Raw genomic sequence first — 27,311 nt, 5'->3', positions numbered from 1 at the left:
ATGCGCAGAGCTAACTTGTACAGCACACCAGTAGGAACCTTCCGCGCGTCGGCTCCTAGCAGCTGAGCGGCCGCTTCCGTCGGGTGGGTTTTGCCTGGTGCACCCGGGAGGCGGGGCCTGTGGGACAAGATGGAGTTGGTACAGGTCTTGAAGCGCGGTCTGCAGCAGGTCACTGGCCACGGCGGCCTCCGTGGCTTGCTGCGAGTTTTCTTCAGGTACGCGTCTAGAGCTATGCTCTTGGTCTCTGCGGATGGACCAGCGCCTCTGGTTCTTGGGAAGGGGTCCAGGCCTGGGTCACCTTGGAGACGCCAGGGTGTTGTCAAGGACACCGGGCCAGAGTCCGGTCCAGTCTCTGCCTTCCCTTTCCCGTGGAGGTCTCCGCCCGGCGACCTCAACACAGCACCTAGCCGTCTCCGGAGACGGAGCTGTGAGACAGGCGAGCCTGGCTGGTGACCTTGGGCGAGTGTCCCTGCTCTGTCCTCCAGGTCCCTCCCTGGACAGCCGGACGGTGAGGCGGCGGTCACAGCGCTCGGTGCTCGTCCTGAGCCGGGACGAGCAGCAGCAGCAGTCGCACAAAACGAACTAGGGACCAGAGTGCAGTGACAGAGCCAGAGCCTGGGGTCCTTGTTAGACGATGAAGTACTCTTAACTTACGACTCCCAGAAGGTTTTGCTAACTCCAGCGCCGGTTGGCGCAGGAATAGTACGTAGATAAAAGTAGTCCTGTAATTTTAAAGATTGCATTTATATTTATAGTGCAATTTAAGCACACCAGTTGGGTCAGTTTATTTTTGCCCATCCTGTCTGCATGGTACTGGGGAGCGTGGTGATAAGGATTTCTAGGGCCGGGGATTTAGCACAAGGTCCTGAGTTCGATCCCTGGTACCAAAAAAAAAAAGGATTTCTAGAGTTCTAACCTGAAAGCTGGTTCTTAAACTTTGAGTCCAGAGAGCCTGGAGGTGTCGGTGGGATGTGCCCTTATAGTAAGGATCCATCCCTGGCCAGCATCTCATTTTTCTAATTGTTACAGCAGCATTTGTCTCTGAAAGTTGGTGCTCTCACCCTATTTCTGTTTGTGTTTTGAACAGTGGGCTGTTCTGACACGACTGTTTTCTTTTGGACATTTACAGGGCCAATGATGTGAGGGTCGGTACATTGGTGGGAGAAGACAAATACGGCAACAAATACTATGAGGACAATAAGCAATTTTTTGGTGAGTGCAGTACTTTTGGTGAGGATAATTGGATTGGGGTTGGGATTTGATAAGAGTGTTTCATACTGTACAGGCGATTTTACAAAGCACTTGGGAAAGGATGAGAAGGTCATAGAAAAACAGAAAAAGATAATTCACAGGAAAAAAGTTAATGAAGGTATGGAAAATGCTCATCCTCACTTATAATTACAGAAATGGAACTTAAAGCACACTCAGCTGAGTCCCCAACTCTTTTTTGTTTTTTGAGACAGAGACTCACTAAGTCCCTAAGGCAGAAGAATGGAGCTGGGTGTGGTGGTGCACACCTGTGATCCCTAGTACTCAGGAGGCTGAGGCAGGAGGATTGCCATCAGTTCAAGGCCAGCCTGAACTCTGTTTTGAGACCCTGTCTCAAAACAAAACAAAGTAATTAAAAGTTTTTAAAAACGAAGAATCAAACGTTGAAGGTCAGCTGGGAAACTTAGGGATTTATTTTGAGACAAAGTTTGGCTAAGCCCCACAGGCTGGCCTTGAACTTGAAGTCTTCCTACCTCAGCCTCTCAATTAGCTGGGATTACAGGTGTGCAGCACTGTAGATGCAGAAACTGAGGCCTATAAAATTTGCCTACTCTCCAGTGTTATTAGTATAATAATAGTAAGTGAAAAAGCCATGATTGAAGCCTAGGTCTTTGCCCAGTTTAAGAATCCAGTAGCAAGAGTTTTATGCAGGGGATGGTGGCACACGTCTGTAATCCCAGCAGGAGGATCACCAGGATTTGGGGTGAGCCTGGGTTACCTAGTCAGTTCAAGGCCAGTTTAAACTACATTCATAGCAAGACCCTCTCTCAAAAAAAGAAAGAAAATAGTTTTGTAAATAGCGGTTAGGCCTCCAACAATTCAAGGATTTTTGTTAAAAAATGCAGCTATAGTATTTTAATGATGAGTCACCCAATTTAGCTAGCCCACCTTTATAATGTTTGTTTATTACATATAATTCACAGACATCCAGAATGATGAGAAGTGGTTCTCTTAACATATTTATATGGAAACACAGAATTCAAGTATGATTCTTGGAATACATTCCTGCCTTGTTTCAGGAGGAGCATTTTCTGTCCTGAACAGTTGAGTAGCTGGAACACACTCAGCCCATGCCTTGCAGGGCGCTGGGGGAGGAGCCTGAGCCCCACCCCCCTAGTCAGGACCCTGCTTGGGTGGGTAAAGCTTGCCACATGCTTGCTGGGTTTGCCTTCTTGGCTACACCCAGGTGCTTAGTCCTCTAACATTGCTCTATGTAGGAGCATGTTAAATTCCTAAAAGATAACTTCTTTGCTCTTATACATTGACACTTTGAAAAAAAAAAGATTTTTTTCATTTCCTGACATCTTTCCACCAGGCCGTCATCGATGGGTTATATACACCACCGAAATGAATGGCAAAAATACTTTCTGGGATGTGGATGGAAGCATGGTGCCTCCCGAGTGGTAAGCTCACACTTGATTGCATCTGACTTGGCAGTGTTTTTACTTCACTGCACAAGTATTTCCTGAACATCTTATGTGGCAGTCTGGTGTTTTTCCTGAAAGAAGAGTTTCTCAGTTACCATGGCTACATAACAAATTAACCTAAAATTTAGTGCGGCAAAGCAGTAATTCCTTTTTGTTGTTGTTGGTTTTTTTTTGTTTGGTTGGTTTTTTTTTTTGGTACCAGGGATAGAACTCAGGACCTTGCGCTTGCGAGACGGGTGGCAGAACCAGCTAAATCTCTGGCTTGTTTTTGTTTTTGAGACAGAGTCTAGCTTTGTAGTTCAGGCTGGTTGAACTCACTATGTACCCCATACTGGCTTTGAAATTACAGCAATCGTCCTGCCTCAGCCTCCTGGCTCCTGGGATTACAGGCGTGCACTACCACATCCAGCAGTATGCATGTGTTGAAGTGAAATTCTAAATGCACTTACTTGAATCTCCAGTTCTTGAATGAACTATTTCAAAGCAGACTACTTCTATCTGTTTTATAGATTGCTGAAGTAATGCCATATGTTGATATAAAATCAAACTTTGGAGATCTTTTTCCAGTTCGTCTAGAAAAATTTCCCCAAAACTAGAAAGCAATGTATTAGCTTGACTGTGGCATTTTCTTTTAGCTGCTCATCAGAAGTAGTTTTGGACTTGGGCTGGGGATTTAGCTCAGTGGTGCCACCGCCTGCCTCACAATCGGAAGGTCTTGAGTTCGATCCCAGATACCAAAAAAAAAATAAAATAAAAGAAGTAGTTTTGGACTCTGTTGAGTAGAAATTGAGTAGAAACTGGAATAATCTCAGCTCTTCTCTGCATTCTAAAGATGCTCTTGGAAACCCAGGCATGACACAAGCATGTGCAGTGCCTCCAGGGGCTGCAGGGACTGAAAAGCTCGAGCTCTGTCAGGGAGGGCAGTGGCCCCATCCAGCAGTCCCCGCCTCCACAGGGTTTCCAGAGAATGATTTTTCCAAAGAAGATGCAAATTTGTATTTCACTGTGACAGTTCTTGCTTTTTCAATATTGATTTCTAAAAAGTCTGACAATTTAAATACAGCATACCCAGTAGGACTTTTCACAGTGATAGAAATGTTCTGCAACCACGTAAGAGGTAGCCCAGAGCGCCTTAAGATGTGGATAACACAGCTGAGGAAACGGATTAGGGTGTGTAAGATGTCACAGACAACCAGTTTTTAAACTGGTCTACTACTCGGACTGATTGGGAGCACTGATACCCTCACATAAAGGACTGGTCCTAATGTGAGAAAGCAGCACTGATTTGGATCTTGCTTGTGCTACATTTGGCTCTGAATGGCGTGCTGTGTTGTTTGTTTTATTTTTGGTTTGGTAGAGGCACTGGGGATCAAACCCAGGTTCTTCGCTCTGAGCTACCTTGTCAGCCCTTTTAGGCCAACTCTTTTTTTTTTTTTTTTTGGTATCAGTGATCAAACTCGGGTCCTTGTGCTTTCGAGGCAGGCGGCGGAACCACTGAGCTAAATCCCCGGCCCCCTTGTCAGCCCTTTTAAAAATTGTTTTTATTTTGAGATAGAGTCTCACTAAGTCACTGAGCTGCCCAGGCTGGGCTCCATCTTGTGATCCTCCTGCCTCGGCCTCCCAGAGTGCTGGAATTATAAGCATGTGTCACCACACCTGGCTTGTGCTGTTTATAATGGGCAATAATAATCTGTGATTCTACTAAGGTTTGAGGGGCTGTGACTTTAAGCTCAGAGCTGCCATCCTCTGAAGGGGCATCCTGTGTTGGGAGGACTCTTTGAGACCACAATCTGAAAGTGGAACATAGGCTTTAGGACCTGAGGATGTCACTGGACGAGGTTCAGAGACCCATGGGAGGGTCAGGACACTGTTTAATACAGAGGGTAGGGGAGACTTCTTGGAGGAAGTGACATCTTAGGGAAGACCTAGAAGAAGGGAAAATTGTTGCAAAGGCAGAGGGAGCTGTGGATGCAAAAGCTTTGTGTGTTTCCACAGGATCGTTTGGTCCACTGAAGGAACAGAAGAGCAGTAACTAACAGGCCTCATTTGGCTGTAGTGTAGTGACTGAGGGGAAGATGTTAAGAAACCAGTAGGAAAACCACTGTGGCCCAGTGGATGTAGACGAGTGATGGGGATCCTTTTAGAGACCGAGTGCCCAAACTGCAACCAAAACCCACTCATTTATCGCAAAGTGCCAACACTGCAGTTAAACCTGAATACTGAGGTTTTAATTTAGAAAGAACAACTCTACATTAACATCTTTTGTTTTAAGAGAAAAACAACACATGTGCCACAGGTTCGCCACCACTGGTGTAGTTCCTATAAGCCATGGGAAACACCATGGCTTTTTTCCTAACGTTCTTTACAAGTTTCCAAAAGGGAAGGTAGGATATGATCTAATTTACATTTTTCTTTTTAATTTGGAATAATCCTAGATTTTTTGAGCCATTACAGGTATTTGAATAACTAATGAAAATTACTCAAATGATGCCCGATCATTCCTAAGTACGTTAGTGTATAATTCCTAAGAGAAGACATTCTCCTGTAGGGCCTCAGTGTAACCACCAGGAGATTAACAATAATAGGCCACACAGGGAGGGCAACATTTTATCCCTACCCTCTCAGGGGTCCTTGGCTGGCCAGAGAATCTGATTGACATAATACGAAGCAGCTGGAGAAAAATATGCAAATTTATTTCATAATACACAGGTGCGCGCACGCACACACGCGCACATGCGCGCACACACACAGTGCTGGAAATCAAACCCAGGCCTCATACCAGCTAGACAAGTGCTCTTCCACTGAGCTGTACCCTGGCCCTATCTAATATAATTTTTACATGACACAGGAGCCCTCATAAGGACGTGAAGATTCATAAAGACACCATTAATGTTGATCACTTCCATACTGATGTCAGCTCTGCATCACTGTAACAAAATACCTGATAATTAACTTATAAAGGGAAAGGTTCATTTGGGCCCACAGGTAGTGCTTCTGGTTCCTGCTCAGCTGGCCCTGTCACTCTGGGCTGTGGCAAGGTAGCGCTGCATGGCAGAGCACATGGCTCAGGAAATCCACTCACTGCATGGTGGGAGAGGGAGGGGAAGGGGCTGGGTGCTACCCAGTGACCTAAGGGCCACCTACGAAACCCCAGCTCTCTGAAGTTCCACCACCTTCCGTGGCATCACCGTGGGACCAAGCTTTTGCAGGACATTCAAGATGCAAACGCACCAACTGGGCTGAGGAAAGAGAGGGACCCAGAAGCAAGGACAGGAGACAGGGTGGGGAAGTGTTTGGGAAGATGAGGCTCATTAATGAAGGCTATCTGTGGATTTCCCTCAGCTTCACCTGAGCACGCCTGATAATCATGATCCTTTCCTTCTTGAAGAGGGAGGACATTTTTCTCGTGGAAATTTCATCTGCTTTTAATCAGGGTACTGTTGCGCCTGCGGTTTCTCAAGTGCCTATAACACAAAATTGTCATTGTGCTGTGCCATGCATCGTGGGGGGCATGATGCCGACTCCTTCCGCCACTGCCCTCTAATCTTCAGACCCCATTCAGGGTTTAGCATTTGTCCCAACAGTGTCCTTTATGGCAAGACAATTAACCACACGTTTCATGTCAGCCTCAAGGCTCTCGTTTTCGTCACCCTGGATTGGATCCTCAGCTTTTCCTTAATTTTTTGTGACCTTGATCCTCTTGAAAATGACATGGCAGTTGTGTTACAGAACGACCCTGAGTGTTTGTTGGATGTTTCTTATGACTAGGTTCGGACTGTGCATCTTTGACAGAGATGTCACAGAGGCAAAGGGGCACCCAATGTTGATTTGTCCCATTTTTACTTTCTTTTTTTTTTTGATACCGGGGATCCAACTTGGGTCCTTCCACTTTCGAGGCAGGCGGCGAAACCACTGAGCTAAATCCCCAGCCCAATTTGTCCCATTTTAATGAAAATTTCTATTACTTGGAAGATGTCTGCCAGATTATTCCATTGCATTAGTTTGTGTGGTTTTTTTCTTTCTTTTGTTTTCCCGATACTGAGTATCGAACTTAGGGCCTTGTGCTTGCAAGGCGGACACAGTGCCACTAAGCTAAATCCCCAGTCCTTCCATTCTGAAGTTAATTCATTTTCCCTCTGTTACTAATTAGTGTTTTGTGCAGAGATACATTGAAGTTTGTATATCCCATTACTCATCAGACTTTTAATCTATTCATTTATTTATGTCAGTGTTCCATTACTGCAACTAGGCCTTTCCTGGGAAAGGGGATGGATACTGGGGATTGAATTTAGGGCTTTCACACTTAGTTATGTCCCCAGCTCTTTTTTAAATTTTTATTTATTTATTTATTTGTTTATTTATTTATTTATTTTGGTACCGGGGATCGAACTTGGGAGCTTGCGAGGCAGGCGCCGGAACCACTGAGCTACATCCCTGGCCCTTTTAAATTTTTATTTTGAGACAAGATCTCACTAAGTCACTAAGTTGCCCAGTCTGGCCTCAAACTTGGGGTCCTTCTGCGTCAGCCTCCTACAGAGCTGGGATTACAGGTATGTGTCGCCACACCTGGCTTATAATTAGTTCTTTGGTTGCTCAAATTGAGCTCACTTTGACCTTGGGACCTCATTCAGATTGCATTTGGGGCCCCCTTGAAGTACCCCTCTCCTTTATGGAGCACTTTTCTTGTGTGCTTCCCTCACACTGACTGCGCTTCTTAGATATTGCTTGGATTGGTTTGTTTTTGTTTTTGTACTAGAGATTGAATCCAGGACACACTGAGCTACATCCCTAGCCTTTTTTATCTTTTGTTTTGAGACAGGGTCTTGCTAAACTGCCCAGGGCAGCTCCATATTTGCAAACCGCCTACCTGAGCCACTCCAGTAGCTGAAATTACAGGTGTGCACCCCCACACCTAGTTAGATACTGCATTTTTGCACATTGAAGTTTGTGGCAATGCTGCATCTGCCCAGTTTTTTGGTGCCATTTTTCCAACAGAAGGTGCTTATTTCATGTCTCCTTGTCACATTTTGGTAATTGTTGCAATGTATCAATCTTTTTCATTATCAGAACATATGTCATGATGACCTCCATGTTAGGGTTGTAATTGTTTTGGGTTGCTTTGCCTTAATATGATAGCAAACATAATGGATAAATGTGTGCTCTGACTGCCCCTGGCCACCTGGTTTCCTGAGACAAAATCATAGTGAAATTCAGCCAGTTAATAGCCCTACAGTGGCCTCTAAGTGTTTAAGAGAGTTACGTGCCTCTCACTTGAAATCTGAAGCTGGAGATTCAGCTTAATGAGAAAGGTGCATCTTGCTGAGGTAGCCTGAAAACTAGGCCTCCTGGGCCAGTTAGCCAAGATGTAAATGCAAAGGAAAGTTCTTGAAGGAAACTGTAAGTGCTGTTCCAGTGGACACATGAGTGGTAAGAAAGTGAAAAAGGCAGGAAGTTTGAGTGGTCGGGACAGAGCATGAAACCTGCCACAGCATTCCTAATGGCAGGTCCTAATCCAGAGAAAGACCCTCATCAAATCCTCTGAGGGCCCGGAGGCAAGAAAGCTGCAGAGGAGGAATTGGAAGCTGGAACAGAAGCTGGCTCAGGAGGTTTAAGGCAAGGAGTGGTCCCCATGGCATCCTGGGGCAAGGGGAGGCTGAGACGTTAACACAAGGGGGCTCTGCTAAACCATAGGCCTTCGTTTAGATAAAGCAGCCTTACTTTGGAAGAGGCCATTTGAAGTGCGTGCCCAGCTTCACAAGGCAGGCTGACCCTCTCATTAGGGCGGAGACACTGACCTAAGCTGAATCTAGCGATCCTTTACTGTCCTAAAATCCCTGCTGGCCTCAAGAATTACCCTACAGTGTGCTCTGCCTGTGCTCTGCAAATGAACAGAAGGGCCTGATAGCACATCTGTTTAGAACACGGTTTGCTGAATATTTTAAGTCCACTTTTAAGACCTGCTGCCCAGAAGGAAAGATTCCTTTCAACATCTGACCACTCGACATTGTGCAGTCACCCAAGAGCACTGATAGAGATGTCCAGGGACATTCATGCTGTTTTCCTGCGGGCTAACAGTAAGATTGTGTCTTACTGTTTAAGAAATGTACCTTGTAGGGTAGTGAACTCTGAGGGTCTGGGTACCCTGAAAACCTTCTGGAAGGAACTCACCGCTCTAGATCCTATTAAGAACACTTGTGACTCATGGGAGGCGGTAAAATATCGACATTAGCAGGAGTTTGGGAGCATTTGATTCTGTCTGTCACGAATGACTTTGACGAGTTCAGGGCTTTGGTGAAGGAAGTAACTGAAGATGTGGTAGAAACAGCAAGCAAACAAGAATCAGCGGTGGAGCCCGAAGATGTGACTAGATTATTGCAATCTCATGATAAAACTTGAAAGGGATGACAAGGCGGTGTGTGGTGACTCACGCCTGCAATCCCAACACTTGGGAGGCTGAGCAGGAGGTTTTGGTTCAAGGCCAGCCTGGGCAGTTCATCTCAAAACAAACAAAAACATTTAATGGTTGAGGTCCTTCTTCTTGTGGATGAGATGGAACCTACTCCTAGTGAAGACATTGTTGAAATGACAGCAGTGTACTTGGATATTATGTCAATAGCAGCCAGAGTTTTAGAGGACTGGAAGATGTTCTGCTGTGGGTAAAACGCTGTCAAATAGCATCAGATGCTACAGAGAAATCATCATTCAAGAGGCAAGCTTCACTTTTGTTTTATTTGAAGAAATTGCCAGGGATGTGCGTGTGGCTCCGTGGTAGAGTGTGCTTAGCGTATGTAAGACCCTCGGTTCCGTGCCCAGCAGAGAGAGAAGGAAAAGGAGTTGGGGGGTGGAGGAGCTAGAGGGTGGTCGGGGAGGGAGAAATAGCCCCAGCCACCCTGACCTTTACACTGGTCAGCAATAAAATATTTTAAAACCAAAGTATATACATTTTTTAGGCATGCGGTTGCATATTTAATAAAGGACAGTACAGTGTAAACATAACTTTTGTATGCACTGGGAAACCAAACAATGCACTGCCGTAGTTCTTTATTGCAGTGGTCTGGAACCAAGCCCGCAGCGTCCCTAAGGCGTATGTATCCCTGTAACGATCGATCGATGTGTCCACCCTGCACCTCTCGTTCTGTGCCACAGGCCACACTCTAGGTCTCTCCCTTTCCACAGCTCTGTACTTTTTGTTTGTTCTTTGAGACAGGATCTCTTTCTGTAGTTCAAGCTGCCTTTGAACTCAACTGTGTAGCCCTGGCTGGCCTAGAATTCACAGCAGTCCTCCTGCCTCAGCCTCCTGAATGCTGGGGTTATAGGCATGTGCTATCATGCCCAGCTGACAGTTCCTTTTTTAAAAAAATTAATTTCTTATGGTACTAGGGATTAAACCCAGGGCTGTCACAGTGAGCTACATCCCCAGACCTTTTTATTTTTTGAGATAGGGTCTCACTAAGTTGCCCAGGTGGGACTCACAGTTGCTGTCCTCCTGCCTCAGCTTCCCAGAGTACTGGAATTACAGGTGTGCTCCACCACATCCAGCTTTCTCTTTTAGTTCTTTATGAAAAAAATATAAACTGTTGTGAACCATACTCACCCTACTATGCTATAGAATACTGAACTTGGGCCAGGGATGTAGCTCAGTGGTGCTGCGCCTGCCTCGAAAGCACAAGGTCTTGAGTTCGATCCCCGGGACCAGGGTAAAAAAGAATGCTGGAACTTACTCCTCTTCTCTAAGTGTGTTCTGGTAGCTGCTGTCCAGCCTCCCGCAGCTCTCCCTTTTCCTCTCCTAGGCTCTGGTAACCACTCTTCTGTTCTCTACTTAGCTGAAATCGGCCGTTTTAGCCCCATGTACGAGAGGAAGCTGCTGTGTTCCTGTCTGCCTGGCTTCCCTCCCTTAACAGGATGAGTCTGCCTTGCACAGGGCCCAGCCCGCGGGAAGTCTTCTGGTTTCCCCCAGGCCGCAGTGACGGGGCTGAGCCATGCTCTGTGTCCAGTGGTTGGTTCCCGTGGCTCTTGGGAGCAGACTGCAGTGAACATGGCCTGGGGCCTCTCGGATACACTGACTCAGGTCCTTGGGCCCTGCCATGGGACTTTGGGCCGGCACTGCGGGCTCTTCAGTCATTCAGGGGCTCTGTACGTCTTCCATTGTGGTGTCCTACTATACATGCCCACCCGAAGCCTGGGGCCTGTCCTTTTCATTCCTCCTTTCAGCTTTTGTTGTTTGTTGTCTTTTTGGTCAAAGCCATCTAAGGGTGGGGGTCTGACATCTCGTTTTTTTGGTTTTGGTTTTGGTTTGCATTTCCCTCATGGTCAATGGCATGTCACTTTTTTCCTACACCGGTGGCCGCTTCTGTGTCCTCTGTGGGAAATGTCTGTTTGGATTGTGCAAATTGGATTATGTTTTTGCTGTTGGGTTCTCGGTGTCCTTCTGACCCTCAGGCAGGACAGCTACTGAGATGGGGAGCAGCGGTGAGGCGGGAGCAGAGGTGGAGGTGCCTCAGGAGCTCTGCTTTATGGACACCAAGTGGGGCTGGTGAGCAGCTGCTGGAAACACTGGCCTGGAGGATAGGGTGGAGTTTGGTGTGGTTTTACCTAGGACAGTATATAATTCAGCTTCACAAAGGATATAATTCAACTTAGGGGTGAGACAACATGACTTCCAAGCTGGGTGCATGACCTTCAGGGTGGCGTAGACCTGTAATCTCAGTGCTCCAGGAGGCTGAGGCAGGAGGTTCTTAGTTTGAGTCCAACCTGGGCAACTTTATGAGGCCCTATCTCTAAATAAATGAATGAATATATACAGAGCCCCGCCCCAAAAATGTATACACACTTCATCATTTTGCTGTACTAATAAATGTCTGGAAGCAAATGGCCACCACTTTGAGCATCTCTTGAAATTGTAGAGGCCAAAGGGAACTTGTATTAATCTCATGATGTCTCAATAAATTCTGTATTAAATATTTATACAAGTTTTTCTTTTTCTGATGTATACATCTTTTGGCAGACCATGTATATGGATGAATACATATAATCACAGGTAGACACACTCACACACACTCACACGCAAAGGGCTGGGGATGTGGCTTGGTGCAGAAGCCCTGGGTTCGATCGCAAAGAAATGGTGGGAGCAGTGAAACACTTTGCTGTTGCCCTGGAAACCAGCCTTGCAAGCCTGTGCTGTGTGCAGTAAACTGGCCTCCAGGGGTAACTGCCTGTGGGCTGAGAGGAGGGAGGAAGGCCTGTGAGGTGGCGTCTGTGCCTGCCTGTCCCGGAACGGTGTCCTGAGCAGTGTGGCGCACTCCGTCCACTCTGTCATGCAGATCCGGCTGCGGGGGAGCGCGGAGCTTCTCAGTCAGGTCCTGCTTGGCTGCCAGGGCTTGGCTCTCTTCTCCCTCGGGCCTCTGCTGCATCGGGCGGGGGATGCGAGTAGTGATGTCACCTGCCTGGACACCTGGCAGAGAGGCCCCAGGCTGCCCGCAGACAAGCGGTGGCTCTGCCCTGGCTCCTGAGTCTGTTCAACAGCTGGGTGACCTCATGGGACAGGCTTCCCTCGGAGGCTCTGGTGGGGCAGGAGAAATCGGAACTGTAGCCACCTGCTCTGTTTCACTTACTGTTCCCTAACCTGGTGGGGGAAAATGAGAACTCTCATGGGAAAATGAGTTCATTTTGTCTGTCTTGCCTTGAGGACTTTGCTCATTCAGTTGTTTTGGTTTGGGTTTTGTATTTGTTTGGTTGGGGTTTGTTGTGTGTTTGTTTGTTGCAGTACTACATGGTAGGCAAGCGCTCTACCACTGAGCTACACCTCTAGTCCTTTTTACTTACTTGCTTAACTTAGAGTTAGGGTCTTGCTAAGTTGCCCAGGCTGGTTTTGAACTTGTGGTCCTCCTGCCTCAGCCTCCAGAGTAGTTGGGATTACAGGCATGTGCTGCCACCATGCCCAGCTAGGCCTCTGCTTCTTGGACTCTCCCAGCAGCCAGCAAGGCAGTGCTAAGTCCACCAACAGATAAAACATCTCAGATGGCAGTGGGGCTGCTGTCTAAACCAAGCACAGCACTCTGCTGCAGAACTTCATTCACAGATGTCGAAACTGGTACATTAAGTACCACTGGGTTCATGCGTGCACTGTGGTGAGTGAATGCAGTGGACCCTCAAGTTACAACCAGCCTGACATATGAACGGCTTGGTTAATTAGGTTAATGGAAGATTCATCTGCCTCTTGTTCTCTATATCATGTACCCAGGTAAACATCCAGATCTCAGCTGTATTGACTTACAACCAAGTTGAGTTACAACCATACCTCAGAACGGATCGAGTTCCTAAGTCAAGGGTCCACTGTATATGGACTTTGCTCTCTGAATTTGTAGTCACTGAATGAATACTAGCTAGTAGACGAATGTACTAAAACTTAGTGCCTGTTATTTTTGTTACAATAACTTAATTTTCTTTTATTCTCTTATGAGTTCAGCAGTGGGATTTTAATTTCTTCAGGAATTTGTTTAATTTGATTGAAAATAATACCCTGAAAGTTTTGTTTTGTTCTGTTTTTGCTTTTTTGGGTGCAGGGATTTGAAGCAGGGCCTTGAACTGCTAGGGTATGCTCTGCCACTACACCCCCACTGTGGAAGTATTTAAGTAGATAACAAACACCTTTTTATATACTATTGTTTACTCTCAGTTTTAAGTTAGCTGATTGCTCCCATCTGTACAGTAATACGCAAACTTTATTGTTGTTGCTATGGCAGTTCACCTAGGCAGAGAATTAGGGACATAAGGGCCACACATAAGTAGAATGGGCATGGTAACACACCTGCCATCCCAGCACTAAGAGGCCGAGGCAGGAGGGTCACAGCGAGTTCTGAGTGTGAGGCCAGCCTGAATTACACAGCAAGACCCTGCCTCAAAAAACCAAAACCAAGACAAACCCATAAATAATATCTACATTATACTCGAAAAGGTAGAAAGTGTTTGAATATACAAAGGTAGAAAAGTTGAGCCATTTCATGTACGACATAATAAGATTATTGTTTTCACTTACATTAGGAAAATAAAGGTATACTTTTTGTCATCTGAAGTTTTGAAACCTTGACTTACTTTGAATTGAGTTTAAAAGAAATAAAATGGCTTGCTTAGATTTTTTTGTTGCATAGGTACTGTTTCCCCACTTGGTGGCACCTTCTGTTCATTCTACCTGCCAAGCCTTCTCAGTGCAGTGTACCAGTCGCTCTTTGCAATTGATTTCTCTTATTAAAATTACTGTTAATTATTCAAGAAATACATACATTCTTTAAAAAATAATAGTGTACGTAAAGGGTGTCCCCCCTTCCTTTATTTCCTGAACCGAAAATACTTTTATCCAGGTTCTTCCAGGGGCAGGGTGAGACTGCTCAATATTTTTGCTCTTGTGAGTTTAATGTATTTAGGACGCTCAGCCCCGTTGTGTTTTCGGTTGGCACGATGTGTTCTAGCTTTTGTAGAAAAGGGTGCAGGTGGGGCTGAAGGGGGAGGTGATGGGAGTCAAGGATGAGTGGAGGTGCTGGCTTGGATGCTGGGTACCGCAGCGGTGGAACCGCCATGGACACGGGAAGAAAAGGCTGGTGAGGGGAGGCGGATGGGCAGCTGCCTTGGAACTCATGCGCTCGCGAGACCTGCTAGAGATCCCGATGCACAGCGGTGTCAGTGAGCAGGTGGATGTCTGAGTCTGAAGTGTAGGGTGCAGCTCGTACTATTGAAGAAGGAGAAGTAACATGCAAGGCAAGAGGAAAGGTGCAAGAGGCTTGCATTGCAAGAAGGGAAGACTGGCTACGGACTGCCAAGAGGCCGAGTAAGGACTGTGGAGAAGTGAGTGTGTGATTCTGGGTTCATTGCCCGTATCAGAAGCCGTCCTTCAGAAATGTAGGGGCTGGGGGGTAGCTCAGCAGTAGCGTGCCTGTGTAGCGTGCACAAGGCCGTGGGATCACTCTGCAGCACCACAAGCAAACACACATTTGTGGAAAGATCAAGAGTTTATAAAAATTCTGGCAAGAAAAAGTGATCCTACACAGCTCCCCAAAGAACCCTGTCAGCTGATTTCCTGTATAGTACATTTAAAGCACTTCAGGATAGTTGTGTTCATATTATATGCAGTTTTTATTTTTTTCTCGTTGGTATTACAAGTAGTTTCCCATGTTATGAAAGCAATCTTTGCAAGCTGGGTGGTGGTGCTCACCTGCAGTCCCATCACTCTGGGAGGCTGAGGCAGGAGGAGCACAAGTTTGAGTCCTGCCTGCCTCAGAAATTTAGGGAGACTGCCTCAAAATAAAAAATTAAAAGTGCTGGGAATGTGGTTCAGTGGTAGAGCACCATTGGGTTGGGGATATAGTTCAGTGTAAAGGCCCTGGGTTCAATTCCCAGTGACGTACATTTTTCTAATTATTATTAAAATATATTTTCTGGACTGAGGGTAGACCTCTTCAGTGGTAGAGCACTTGCCTAGCACATGCCCTGGGTTCCATTCCCAACACTGGAAGAAAAAAAAAATCTGATCGTAAGAAGCAAATAAACTCATTTCTTGCTCTGGGAACAGCACTGTTAATACTTCATTCACTAATTCAGCAAATATTTGGGGGTCTGCTTTTGGATAGAGAAGGAGTATTGTTGATGTTGATTCTATTTTTCTGTAGTACTAGGGATTGAACCCAGTGGCTTCACGCTGAGCTACATCCCCACCCTTTTTGTAAAAAAATTCTTTTATCGGTACATTTTAGCTATACAGTACATTTACATTTATCATTGGGTGCTTGTGTACATGGTGTATCTTGGTTCTTATTATTTCCCCATTTCCTGTGCACCCTTCACCCCCTCCACCCTTCCCTATTTACACAGACTTGTTTCCATTTTTTTCTTTTCTCATAATTTTTCCTTTCCCTTCTTTCCTTTCCCCTTCTCCTCCCACCACCCCTACACCTTTGGACCTTTTCCTATTTCAAATTATCAGTTATTCATTTTAATCATTTTAATCCTTATTTACACTTTCAGTTTCTCACACTAGAGAAACTTCGGTATTTACACATGTGTGTCCTATTTATTTCACTTAAGAGTATGGCCTCAATATGCATCCATTTAGCTATAAATGTCGCTAGTTTCTCATTCTTTATGGCTGAGTAGTACTTTTTATAAAAAAACCCACATCTTCTTTATCCAGTTTCCAGTTGATGGGCACTTGGGCTGTTTCCAAGGATTAGCTATTACAAACTGTGCCGCTATAAACATGGGTGCACATATATCGCTGTGGTATGATTCTTTTAATTCTTTGGGGAAGATACCCAGCAGGGGGAATAGCTGGATCAAATGGGACCTCTAGCCCTAGTTGTTTGAGGTATCTCCATACTGATTTCCACAGTGGTTGCACCAGTCTGCACTCCCACCAACAATGGAGAAGGGTTCCTTTCTCCCCACAACCCCACCAGCACTTGTTATTGGTTGATTTCTTGATAGCAGCCATTCTTTCTGGGGTGAGGTGGAAGCTCAGTGTTGTTTTCATCAGCATCTCTCAAATGACTAATGATGTTGAACATTTTTTCATATATTTATTTGCTGCTTTTATTTCTTTGTCTGAGAAATGTCTGTTCATTTTGGATTTGAATTGGGTCTTTGAATTTGGGGGGTCTGATTTTTTTCAATTCTTTATGTATTCTAGATAGTAGACCTTTGTCTGAGGTATAGCTGCTAAAAATCTTTTCCCATATTGTAGGTTGTCTCTTAGGTCTGTTGGTGGTTTCTCTTGCAGTCCAGAAGCTTTTTAATAAGATGAGATCCCAGTTGTTGATTCGTTATGCTAGTTCCCGTGCTACTGAGGTTTTGTTCATAAAGTCTTTTCCTATGCCAATGTCTTCAAAAGTTGTACCTAATTTATCTTCCAGCAAGTTTAGTGTTTCTGTCTTAATATTTAGATCTTTAATCCACTTTGATCTTAGTTTAGTGCATGGTGATAGGCATGAGTCTAGTTTTAATCTTTGGCAGGTTGAAGTCCAGTTTTTCCAACACCATTTATTAAATAGGCTATCTTTCCTCCAATGAGGATGGTTGGCTCCTTTGTCAAAGATGATGTGGCTGAGTATGTCTGAAGTTGTTTCTACATCTTCTAATCTATTCCACTGATCCTTGGGTCTGTTTAATTGCCAGTACCATGCTGTTTTTATCACAGTAGTTTTGTAGTATAGTTTCAAGTTGGGAATTGTAATACCCCCTGGCATGACTCTGTTGCCTAGAATTGCTTTTGCTATTCTAGGTCTCTTCTGGTTCCAAATGAATTTTTGGATTGTTTTCTCTAGTTCTGTGAAGTATATTGTTGGAATTTCAATTGGTATTGCATTAAATCTATATAGTAGTTTTGGAAGTATGGCCATTTTCACTATATTGGTCCTTCCTCCCCAGGAACCAAGGGTACATTACCACTCTTTTTTAAAGTTTTTAAAATTTGTAGACAGGGTCTTGCTGGGTTACCCAGGCTGGCTTTGAACTTGTGATCCTCCTGCCTCAGCCTCCTGAGTAAATGGGATCACAGGTGTGGGCCACTGGGCCTGGCTGCTTGTTATTTTTTTCAGAGGGAGGGTGTCTCCACATTGCTCAGGCTGGCCCTGAATTCCTGGGCTCAGGAGATCCTCTTGCTTCGGGCTATCAAGTAGCTGGGGCTGCAGGTCCAGGCCACCCGGCTGATTCCGAAGGAATGGTTTTAGATTTTTTTTGGTACTGGGAATCGAACCCAGGACCTTGAGCTTGCCAGGCAAGCGTTTTGCCACTGAGCTACATCCCCAGCCCCAAGGGAATGGTTTTAAAGGTTCCCAGTGGGGAGGAGAGATTGGAGTGCCCTGGTCAGCACCTGTAGAGAAGAAAGCTCCCTCACTGTTATAAATAATAATATGCGTATGCAGTGTGCACAGTGCTGTGTGGCTCGCTTCCCCTTCCTCACTTAGTATGTGACAGACATTTCCCATCTCACTAAAGATCAGCTTGTCAGTCTCATTCTTTTGTATATAGAAAGGATTAATGGCAATTTGGCTTTAAAGTAAATATCCTCTTTATGACAGCTGTAAATCTTAAAACCTAGCTTTTCTTAAGCCTTGAGGTTCGGTTTATAAATAGGATAACAGGATTAGTAAATTGAATACTTTTTGCATAAAAATAAAGTAATCATTTCCTCTTGTTCTTTGATGAATGTTTGGTAAATTCTAATAGAAAGGATTAAATTCTACTAAACAGTTATATCCATTTGCAAATTTAGTTAATTGCATTTCTTTATGTTTTTTAGGTCATTCATAAATTTAATATATTTGATTTTTTTCAGTTTTCAAATGCCAAGTGAATAGGAACACAAGCAGTTTTATCAAGCAAAATATTCCTGAGCACTTAAATTGTTTACTCAAGCCAAAAAATTAAAGGTCATCTCAATTTTTTTTCCCCAGTGTCTACTAGTAAGTTCTTTCTTTTTATTGGTAGTATTTTATTTTTAGGGTTTTTACTGGAGATTGAACCCAGGGCCTTTGCATTAGCTACATCCCCACCCTTTTTTATTTTGAGGCAGGGTCTCACGAAGAGCTTTGTTGCCCAGGCTGGCTCCAGCTTGCTGTCTGCACCCCAGCCTCCTAGAGTGCCGCGATCAGGTGTGGCCACCACGCCAGCACAGATTAATTGCACAAGTTAATGGATTCTCAGGCTGTTCCGTACATGGGAGCCTCGTGCATTGTCATATCCACCCACCTTCGCCCTCTGACTTCCTGAATCTATTCTTCGTCTCAACACTGCCAGGATTCCAGTGACCTATGCCTGAGCTTTACAGTGGTTCCTTTTTCCCTTTCTGACGGCACTGGGGAGAGAGCCAGGTCCTTCTGCACACTAGGCACTCAGTCTACCGCTGAGCTACACCTCCAGCCTAGAGCGATTCTTTCTAAAAGTAAGATCAGAACTTTCAGCGGCTTCCCCTGATAGTAAGACTCAATTCCCAAGCCCTTCCTTGGCCTGTGAGGCCTCCTGTGAGTGATCTAGTCCTTTCCAGCAGTCCCGGCCTCTGCCCTGCTGCCGTGGATGAGGCCGCCTTGGCTTCTCACCTTTCCTTGGACCCCCGGCCCCTCCCAGCTTTGTGCTGGCTGTGGCTCTGGGTTTTGCCCGCCTTGCTTGGCTCCCGTCTTCGCCTTGTTGTGGTGCCCACTGCAGGCCTACTCAGACTGCCCAGTCCAAAGGAGCCCCGTGGTGGATTAACTAATGGTCAACTTGGACGCCCAGCTGAACTGAATCACCGTGCTCTGGGTATGGAAGACCCACCTGAGGATTGTTGTCAATAGCCATAAAAAGAAAACTGGAGGGAAGATCTTGCCTGTTGATTTTCTAGGAGAAGCTTGCTGTGGATGGTTTTCCTGATGTGCACTTGGCTGTTCTCTTCAGAGAAGGAGCTCGGGGCCTCACTGTCGGTGGGAATGGCTGCTGTTCTTGTCAGGGGAGCTCTGGTCTTCACCGTGAGCATCAGTTCTTGGCCCCAGTGCAGATCCCTCAGCCTGTGGCACAAATCCTTAACCCCACCGTGCAGGTTTTCTGGCTTCTACCACTGGCCTTTGGACCTTCCTGGTGCAGATCCTCAATATGGACTTTGATAAGACATTGCCGTGGGCTCCAGGGCAGTGGCTGGACGCATGGAGGACGTTGCCTTGGACTCTAGGCCTTCAGCTGGACTTGTGCGGGACATTGCCGTGGGATCCAGACCCTTGGCTGAATTCTTTGGGTCTCCAGTGTGTGGCTAGATCTCTTATACACCTCTGCGTTTGACTTTTTGGGTGACTATTATAATCCTATAAATTATGTGTCCTGTATTAAATCTGTTTCCCTTGCAAAACCCCGACTACAGCAAGCCCTCTTCCCCTGCCTCACTGCCTCCTTTTCCTTGGAGCACTTGCCTGCCTCTGCCTAGTGTTTTATTATTTACTATGTAATTTATTGTTTCTTTCTTCCGCTGCCATGCTAGAACAGTTCCCAGCACACAGTACTGTTATTTGCTCCTTGAATATCTGCTGAATGAGTGAATAGAGAGGTAATTATTTTACTCTAAACAACCGTTGTCTTTTTCCTCTCCGTGTATTTGCTCCATCTAGCCTTTTTCAGTGTACCATTTATTCAAAATGCTTGGGACTAGAAAGATTTCAGATTTTGGAAATTTTCCAGATTTTAGACTATCTGCATAGATTTTACAAGTCGAGTATCCTTAAGCCCAAAATCCAAAATCTGAAACTTTTGGGGCATTGTATTGGTACTCAAAAAGTTTTGGATTTTATCGCGTTTTGGACTTCACATTTTCAGATTAGGGAATTCTCAACCTTTAGTAGATGCTGTGTAAAATGCTCCTTTAATTTAATCACAGTGTTATTTGATACAGTGAGTTGCAAGATTCTTTTCAAAATATACCCTTCTTAGTATGTATTTTCTACTCCAGAAAATCAGAATATTAAGAACTGTTCCAAGAAACTAAAAACCGGATGATTATATAGATTGTCCAGTACGGTTTTTCTCTGTAACTCTTCTCTGTTTAATGTGTTCATTATAAGAAGACAAGATTGTTTTTAGTTTTAACGTTTCGTTTCCTAGTCAGCACTTTATTTAAGATCAGTTATAACATTTTACATGGATGAGTTGTTGGAAAATTCCATACCTGGGGTATGGAAATAAACTGTGTGTTACTTTTCATGAACAAGAAACTGCCCTTGATTCCCATTTCCAGCACAAATCTTTGTTATGTTCACAGGTTGTCACCACTATGGTACATGCTAGAGTCAGCCATGAGTAGAAAAATTTGAGGTTTCTGGACCTTATTTTCAACTTTTTCTCTGTAACCTTTAGTGACATTGCTTTTTGGATTTGAATTAGAAAAAAATTTCCATTAAGGTAAGCTGAGAGAAACACTCTTATCTGCCACTAAAGCATTTGAGTACTTTAGAGGAAGTTATTTTTTTCTAAATGGTGGTTTGAGTGGGATTAAATAAGGTTAGAAGCAGATAGAGTCTATTTATAGTTTCAAAATAACAGATGACTTGGGCAGGATTTATAAGCCATCTCCAGAATTGGTTTCAATTAGAAGGATTTCTCTCTCTCTTTTTCTTTTTCTTTTCTTTTCTTTTTTTTGAGACAAGAGTCTGGCTGTGCAGTCCAAGCTGCCCTCAAACTCATGGCAGTACTACTTCTGCCTCAGCCTCCTGAGTGCTGGGATTAAAGACATGCACCACTATGCCCAGCAGGATTTTTCTTTTTAATATACTTACTTTCTTCTTATAAAGTCATGCATGTTCATTACAGCAAATTCAGAAGTAACAAAGGAAATAAACACAACCTTTTACCCTACCATGTAGAAACAAGAACTGCTTTGCTTTGCTTTCCTTTTTTTTCCTGTAGGGGGCCTTGAACCCTGGGCCTTTGCCCTGAGCTACATCTCCAGCTCATTTTTAATTTTGAGATAGAGTTTTGCTAAGTCAGTCAGTTGCCCAAGCTGGGATCAGACTTGCAGTCTTCTGCCTCAGTCTTCCAGAGTGCTGGGATTACAGGCATGTGTCACCATGGCTGGCCACTGTGAACATTCCAATGTGTGTTATTCTGATCGCCTTGTTTTCTATACATCTGTGTCCTTTTGTTGTTAATATAATTGGACTTTTTGCAGAGGTGTATTGGGTTTGAATCCACTACCTTGGGCAAGTTATTTAAACTCATGTTGCCTGTTTTCTTTGTGTATTAAATTGGAATTACAGTATCTACCTCTAGAATTATTTCAAGAATTAAGGGCTAGGGATTTAGCTCAGTGGTTCTGGTGCCTGCCTTGCAAGTGCAAGGTCCCGAGTTCGATCCCCAGTACCAAAAAAAAAAAAAAAAAGAAATGAGTTAATGTTTGTGAAGTGTTTAGAACCATGATCATTACTTACAAATGTTATCAAAGTATTATTTTAAAAATTAAGTAAACAATCTGCTTTTAAACCTTAAAATATGGTGAACATTTTTCTCAAGTCATAAAACATTCTCTGTAATTTACAATGACACTTTAGTCTTTTGTTATCCACATAACCTTTCATTCTTGGATTTATTCTTTCCATGTTTCTCATTGTTACAAATAAAGGTGTGATCAACCTCCTCTGTGTTCAAAACACTTACCTGTGTATCCTCATTTCTTTTTTTAATTCCTGGAGATTGAACCTAGAGCCTTAAACATGCTAGGCAACCTCATTTCTGTAAGGCAGACTCCTGCAGTTAAAATTATTACACGAAGCGTAAATGCTTTATGAGGTTTTTTTTTTAATACTGATTACCAAATTGCCCTCTAAAAAGGTTATGCTAATTTACACTTTCATCATAAATGCATTCAATAGTACATGACTTTGATTTCTCTTTAACTTCACCAATATTGAGTATGTTATTTAAAAAAAAACACTTGCCATGCAGTTTAGCAAACACAAAGTTTATCTTGTTTGGTTTGGTCCTGGGTATTGAACCCAGACCTCTTGCGTGCTAACCACAACCTCTACCACTGAGAAATACCCTCAGCCCCTATTTTGGTTTAATTTTCATTTCTCAAACTTTTTGTTTACTATTTTAATTTTTTTCTTTTAAAAGTTTTTTCTTTTACCACTTGTTATCTTTTGTCCAATTTTCTATTGGATGTTTGACATTTTCTTTCTCATCCACATTCTTTTCTCATTCTCATTTCTTTTAGCCTTTAAACTTGTGTGCATGTTTTGTTTTTTATTTTATTTATTTATTTTTACAGAGTCTCACTATGTAGTCCAGGCTGGCCTTGAACTTGCAGAGATCTTGCCTCAGCCTCCTGAGTGCTGGGATTACAGGTGTGTGCCATCACGCCTGGCTTGTTTGCATGTTTAGAACATAAATATTTCAAACTTTATATAGTAAAATCTATCAGCTTTTTAAAATGTCTTTTAAACTTTTAATGTTAAGCCTAGAATCGGACCTTTTATTCTTTATCAATGTATCTTATGAATATAAATATCATCCCTGTTGTATCTGAGCGGTTCAGAAATACAATACCTGGAGTCAGCGTGGGGTGGTGGCACACACCTGTAAACCCAGATTCTGGAAGGCTGAGGCAGGAGAATGGAAAGTTCAAGCCGTGCCTTGGCAATTTAGTGACTTAGTGAGACCCAGTCTCAAAATAAAAGGCTTGAGATGTAGCCCAGCATGATGGCCCTGAATCAATCTCCAGTACCTCGGGGGGGGGAAAAAAATCTGAAATCTATTTGACATACGACTTGGAAAATGTTATGTAATTTTATCTTTTACAACTAAATTATCCTAGCATAATTTGTTGAGAAATTTTTAGTTTCCTCAATGATTTGAAATACTCTCATTACTTTATGCATACTTTAGGCCATTTAGGGGGTTTTGTGCTGCTTTATTGTGCTTCTGTACCAATCTTTATACCCTTCTGATACTTGAGGTTTTATTTAACATCTGGCAGCGCCAGCCTTCCTGACTGTTACACATTTTCAACATTTCTTTGGCTGGACTCCAGCAGATGCTTAGAATTGTATCATCAAACTCTGAGGAGGGGTCCCACTGGGATTATGATTCAGATTGCATTTAATTAAATAACAACTCCTATGCTAACAAGATTTTGAGTTGGCCATCTTGTAATGAACTATATTTGGTTTCTTAATTTGTTAAATTTATCCCATCCTGTGGTTGAATGGATTTGGTAGACAGGATTACAGTAACTAGGATTTAATATATTTGTTTCAATTATTTTGACACAACTTTAATATGTTTAACTACTGACTTTTCCCAAAAATGTTACATATTTTTGTTGTAATCACTCTTTTTTTATATTTGTAACTTATTCTTTTTTCCAGTCTTCTTATTTGTAGTCTCACTGACTTTACCAAGTTTTAGTAATTTTCTATTTTGTTCTTTAAAGACAATAACAGTGATATAAGACCGAAATGGGCCTAACGCCAACCACAGCAGTTTTCTAGACAACAGGCTCAGCATGTTGATATCTTTAACTAGTTGGAATAAAAATGGCTCAGGTCTGCACAAGTGCAAGGACCCGAGTTCGATCCCCAGTACCAAAAAAAAAAAAGGCTCAGGAGAAAATCAGTTTTGCACATAAAATTCTTTGGTGTGGAAATCTACAAGTTATGATCTCTTTGCCCTTAATATTAATAACAGGAGGGTTAGATTAGCCTAGCAAATTGAAAACATTTTCTGGTTTATTATATTTCTTTTTAAACTGTCATAGTGAGTGTAGATTATCAATTACACATTCCCTGACTTACTCATACCCTTGCTAGGATAAACATTTTCATATTTTATGTATTATGATAAAAATAATCTTTAAAAAAGGCTTAACATGGGGGTGGGCGTGGTGACTCGCATCTGTAATCCCAGCACTGAGGAGGCTGAGGCAGGAGGATCCCCGAGAGTTTGAGGCCAGCCTGAACTATATACCGAGACCCTGTCTCAAAAAAAGAGGAACAAAAAAGTTTAACACGGACTTCTAAATGTTTTAATTATAAATATGAACTCATTAATTTTACAAATTTATGGCTATCACTTTTGACATTTCTGTGCATGCATATATTGTGATTTCATCATTCCCATCCTACCTACTATCCTTCCTTGATCTTCCCTTCTCTGTCCTTCTCCCTGGCCCTCTCCCCTAGTAATAGTCGTGCGTCGTGCTTCTATTTTCAGATATATATGTATATATATGATGTATATGTATGATTCATATATATTTTCAGATATATATGATATATACATCATATATATATGTGAGTGTGTGTGTATTATTTTTTAAGTTTCCACATATGAGAGAAAACTTACACTACTTGTCTTTCTAAATGTGGTTTGTTGTGCTTAACATGAGGATCTCTAGTTCTACCCACTTCCTGCAAATGATGTGATTTCACTCTCACGGCTAAATAAAATCCCACCCGAGCTAATCCCGTAACTTGGCTATTGTGAATAGTGAAAGTTAAGTGCACAGGTCTCTCTTAGGGTGCTGACTTTATTTCCTTCAGCTGTAGACCCAGGAATCTTAATAGCTAGATCATATGGTAGTTCATTTTTGTTTTTCTGAGGAGTTGCCATATTATTTTCCCTAGTGATTCAACAAATAATCCCAGGGAAACTGGTTATCAGTATGTAAAAGATTGGAACTAGACTCCTGTCTCTTATTTACCCTGTATGAAAATCAACCCAAAATGGATCAAAGGCCTTAATGTAAGATCTAAACTTTGCAACTACTAGAGGAAAACGTAGGGAAACACTTCAAGATGTACACATAGGCAGTAGTTTCCTGGAAGGACTTCAGTAGCTCAGGAATTGACAAATGGGGTTATATCAGCAAAGCAGTCAACAAAGAGACTACTTAGGGAATGGGAAAAATCTTCACTAGCTCTTTATCTGACAGGAGATGAATGTCCAGAATGGAAAAGCACTCAAGAAAGTTACTAAGGAAAGAACAAGTAACCCAGCCCATAAACGGGCAGCGGTCTGAAGAGACATCTTGAAGGAAGGACAGACACCCAACAAACCCGTGAGCGGGTGCTCAGCACGACCGCCAGCCATCGGGGAGGCTCAGCCACACTGAGACCACCTCACCCCGGCCACAATGGCTGTTATTTTAAAAAGCAGTAAGAAATGCTGCCGAGGATGTGACAAGGAACACTTGTGCTGTTGGTGGGACTGTAAGCATTTTCTTTTACTTGAGCATTTTGTATTTCTCCATGTGCTCTTCAATTCCTCACTAAATAACGGAATCAGGTGTATACACATGGTTCCTTACATGGACTGTGGTTCCTTAAGTGTCATTTTGACCTTCAGGAGTCTTGACAGCATTATTTGAGTGCTTGTCTTTAGTTACTTAAGCTGACTCAGTCGGGTGAAAGTTGTTTTTTTTCCGCTGTGCTGGACCTTGCAGAAAGCCCTTGCCAAGTGCCAGCCCCGCATTGGCCTCTAACCTTCCATCTGGGCAGTGAGTTCAGCATCTCCCACTGCCGCTCCCACAGGGCTCAGTGCTCTTAGTCAGCGGATGTCAGGTCCAGGCCACTTCTCTAATCACCTGTTTCCTCTAGAGGATGGGAGAGGCGCCAGGCCAGCTTGTGCAAGCCTCGTCATTCTTCTGTAATAGCTAGCTGATCATTCAGCTGCCGTTTATCATCACACTCAAGGGAGCGACTGGAACCTACATCTCTGTTCTTAGTGGTTTTAGCCAGTTACCCAGCTGTGTTTCAGTTACTGATAGCAAACCTTAAGCTTACATAGCATCCTAAGTTTGTTTGTCATTCATTTTATGAGACAGAGTCTCATCAGGCTGGTCTTGAACTCACAGTGATTCCCCTGCCTCAGGGTGCTGGCATCATAGGCGTGCGCCACCACACCGGCCTAGCAGCCTGAGTTTTTCTGTTGGCTTTACTTTTCCTTATTTCAGAGGAACCATTTCCCTTCTCCTTTCCTCTGTGGCTGGTAATCACGTTTCCTCCCCCAGCAGCGGCTCTCTCTCTCAGCTCCCACCTTCCCATCCCCGTCTCGAGCTCCAGGCCTTGGGGCATCTGGTGTGAGCGTTCTTTCCCCTTCCTCTCCTGCTTAGCTTCCTGCTTGATTCTGTTGTCCCTGGAACTCTGGTGCCTCCTTTCTCTGCCCTTAGCATCATTTCAGTCGCTTCCTTTTCCATTCCATGGCCAGATTTCTGACACTTCCCATTGTACATCCTTTGAAATTAAATTAAGCGCTTAATTTAGGGCCTTGATTTAATATTTCGATACAACAAACCCTGCATTCTGTAGTGTTTGGACTCCAGCGCGAGCTGGAGGTGCATGCGGAGACCCTTTTCAGCGGGCGGGGCTCTTACAGGTTTCAGACCTGAGCTCGGGGAGCAGCGTGACCTGGGCACAGTAGATCCATATCGCAGTCAGCAATGCATCTGCATTTAATGGGCCACCCATTTTCTTTCTTGGAGGTACATAAAATACTGATGTATCTGAACTGGTGCCTTAGATGTGATGAACTGTAGTATCTGCCTCAGCTCCCTGTAATCCTGGCAGGGATTGCAGGCCTGTCCCTGCAGGCGGCTCAGAGCTCGCATTGGTTGATTTCCTAGGTGCTTGAGTGTATTACCACACTTGATTGATCCTTATGCCATCTGTAAGAAGTAGAGAGGTTTAGTTTCGAAAGCTAAGGCACAGAAAAGTTCAGCGAGTGATGGAATTGAAGTTTGACCCAAGCAATAAAGTAGTCCCAAGCTCCCTGCTAGCCCTCCTGCCGCCGTGCTGCGCTACCTCTTTGTAACAGCTTGTTTTCTCTCCCCCCTTCAAGGCATCGGTGGCTTCACAGTATGACTGATGACCCTCCAACAACTCACCCTCCAACGGATCGTAAATTCATCTGGAGAAACCATAAGTTCAATGTGAGCGGCAGTCCAGAACAGTATGTGCCTTACTCCACCACTAGAAAGAAGATTCAGGAATGGGTCCCACCTTCCACACCGCACAAATAAAGGCGATGAGAACCAGCTGCAACATGTAAAATACGAGCTTTCCATGGAACTGCACTTATACTGTCTACTGTTAACTTGATTAAAATTGTTTCACCAGG

The 27,311-nt window shown here is 43.8% G+C and overlaps 1 protein-coding gene across 1 annotated transcript; it reads left to right on the top strand.

The window, feature by feature from the left end:
• The first annotated feature begins 13 nt into the window (after positions 1–13).
• Ndufa12 (NADH:ubiquinone oxidoreductase subunit A12) lies at positions 14–27,311 on the top strand. Its single transcript, XM_004844942.4, has 4 exons — positions 14–215; positions 1,130–1,212; positions 2,585–2,672; positions 27,033–27,311. The coding sequence occupies exons 1-4, from the start codon at positions 130–132 to the stop codon at positions 27,211–27,213; spliced, it is 438 nt and encodes a 145-aa protein (XP_004844999.1). The 5' UTR covers positions 14–129; the 3' UTR covers positions 27,214–27,311.

This window comes from Heterocephalus glaber, unplaced genomic scaffold, assembly GCF_053883595.1.
Source record: "Heterocephalus glaber isolate CG9 unplaced genomic scaffold, H.glaber_assembly_v1.0 deba00001572, whole genome shotgun sequence".
Lineage (NCBI taxonomy): Eukaryota > Metazoa > Chordata > Mammalia > Rodentia > Bathyergidae > Heterocephalus > Heterocephalus glaber.
Note: the sequence above shows the minus strand (reverse complement) of the source record. Positions and strands in the feature narration are given on the sequence as shown.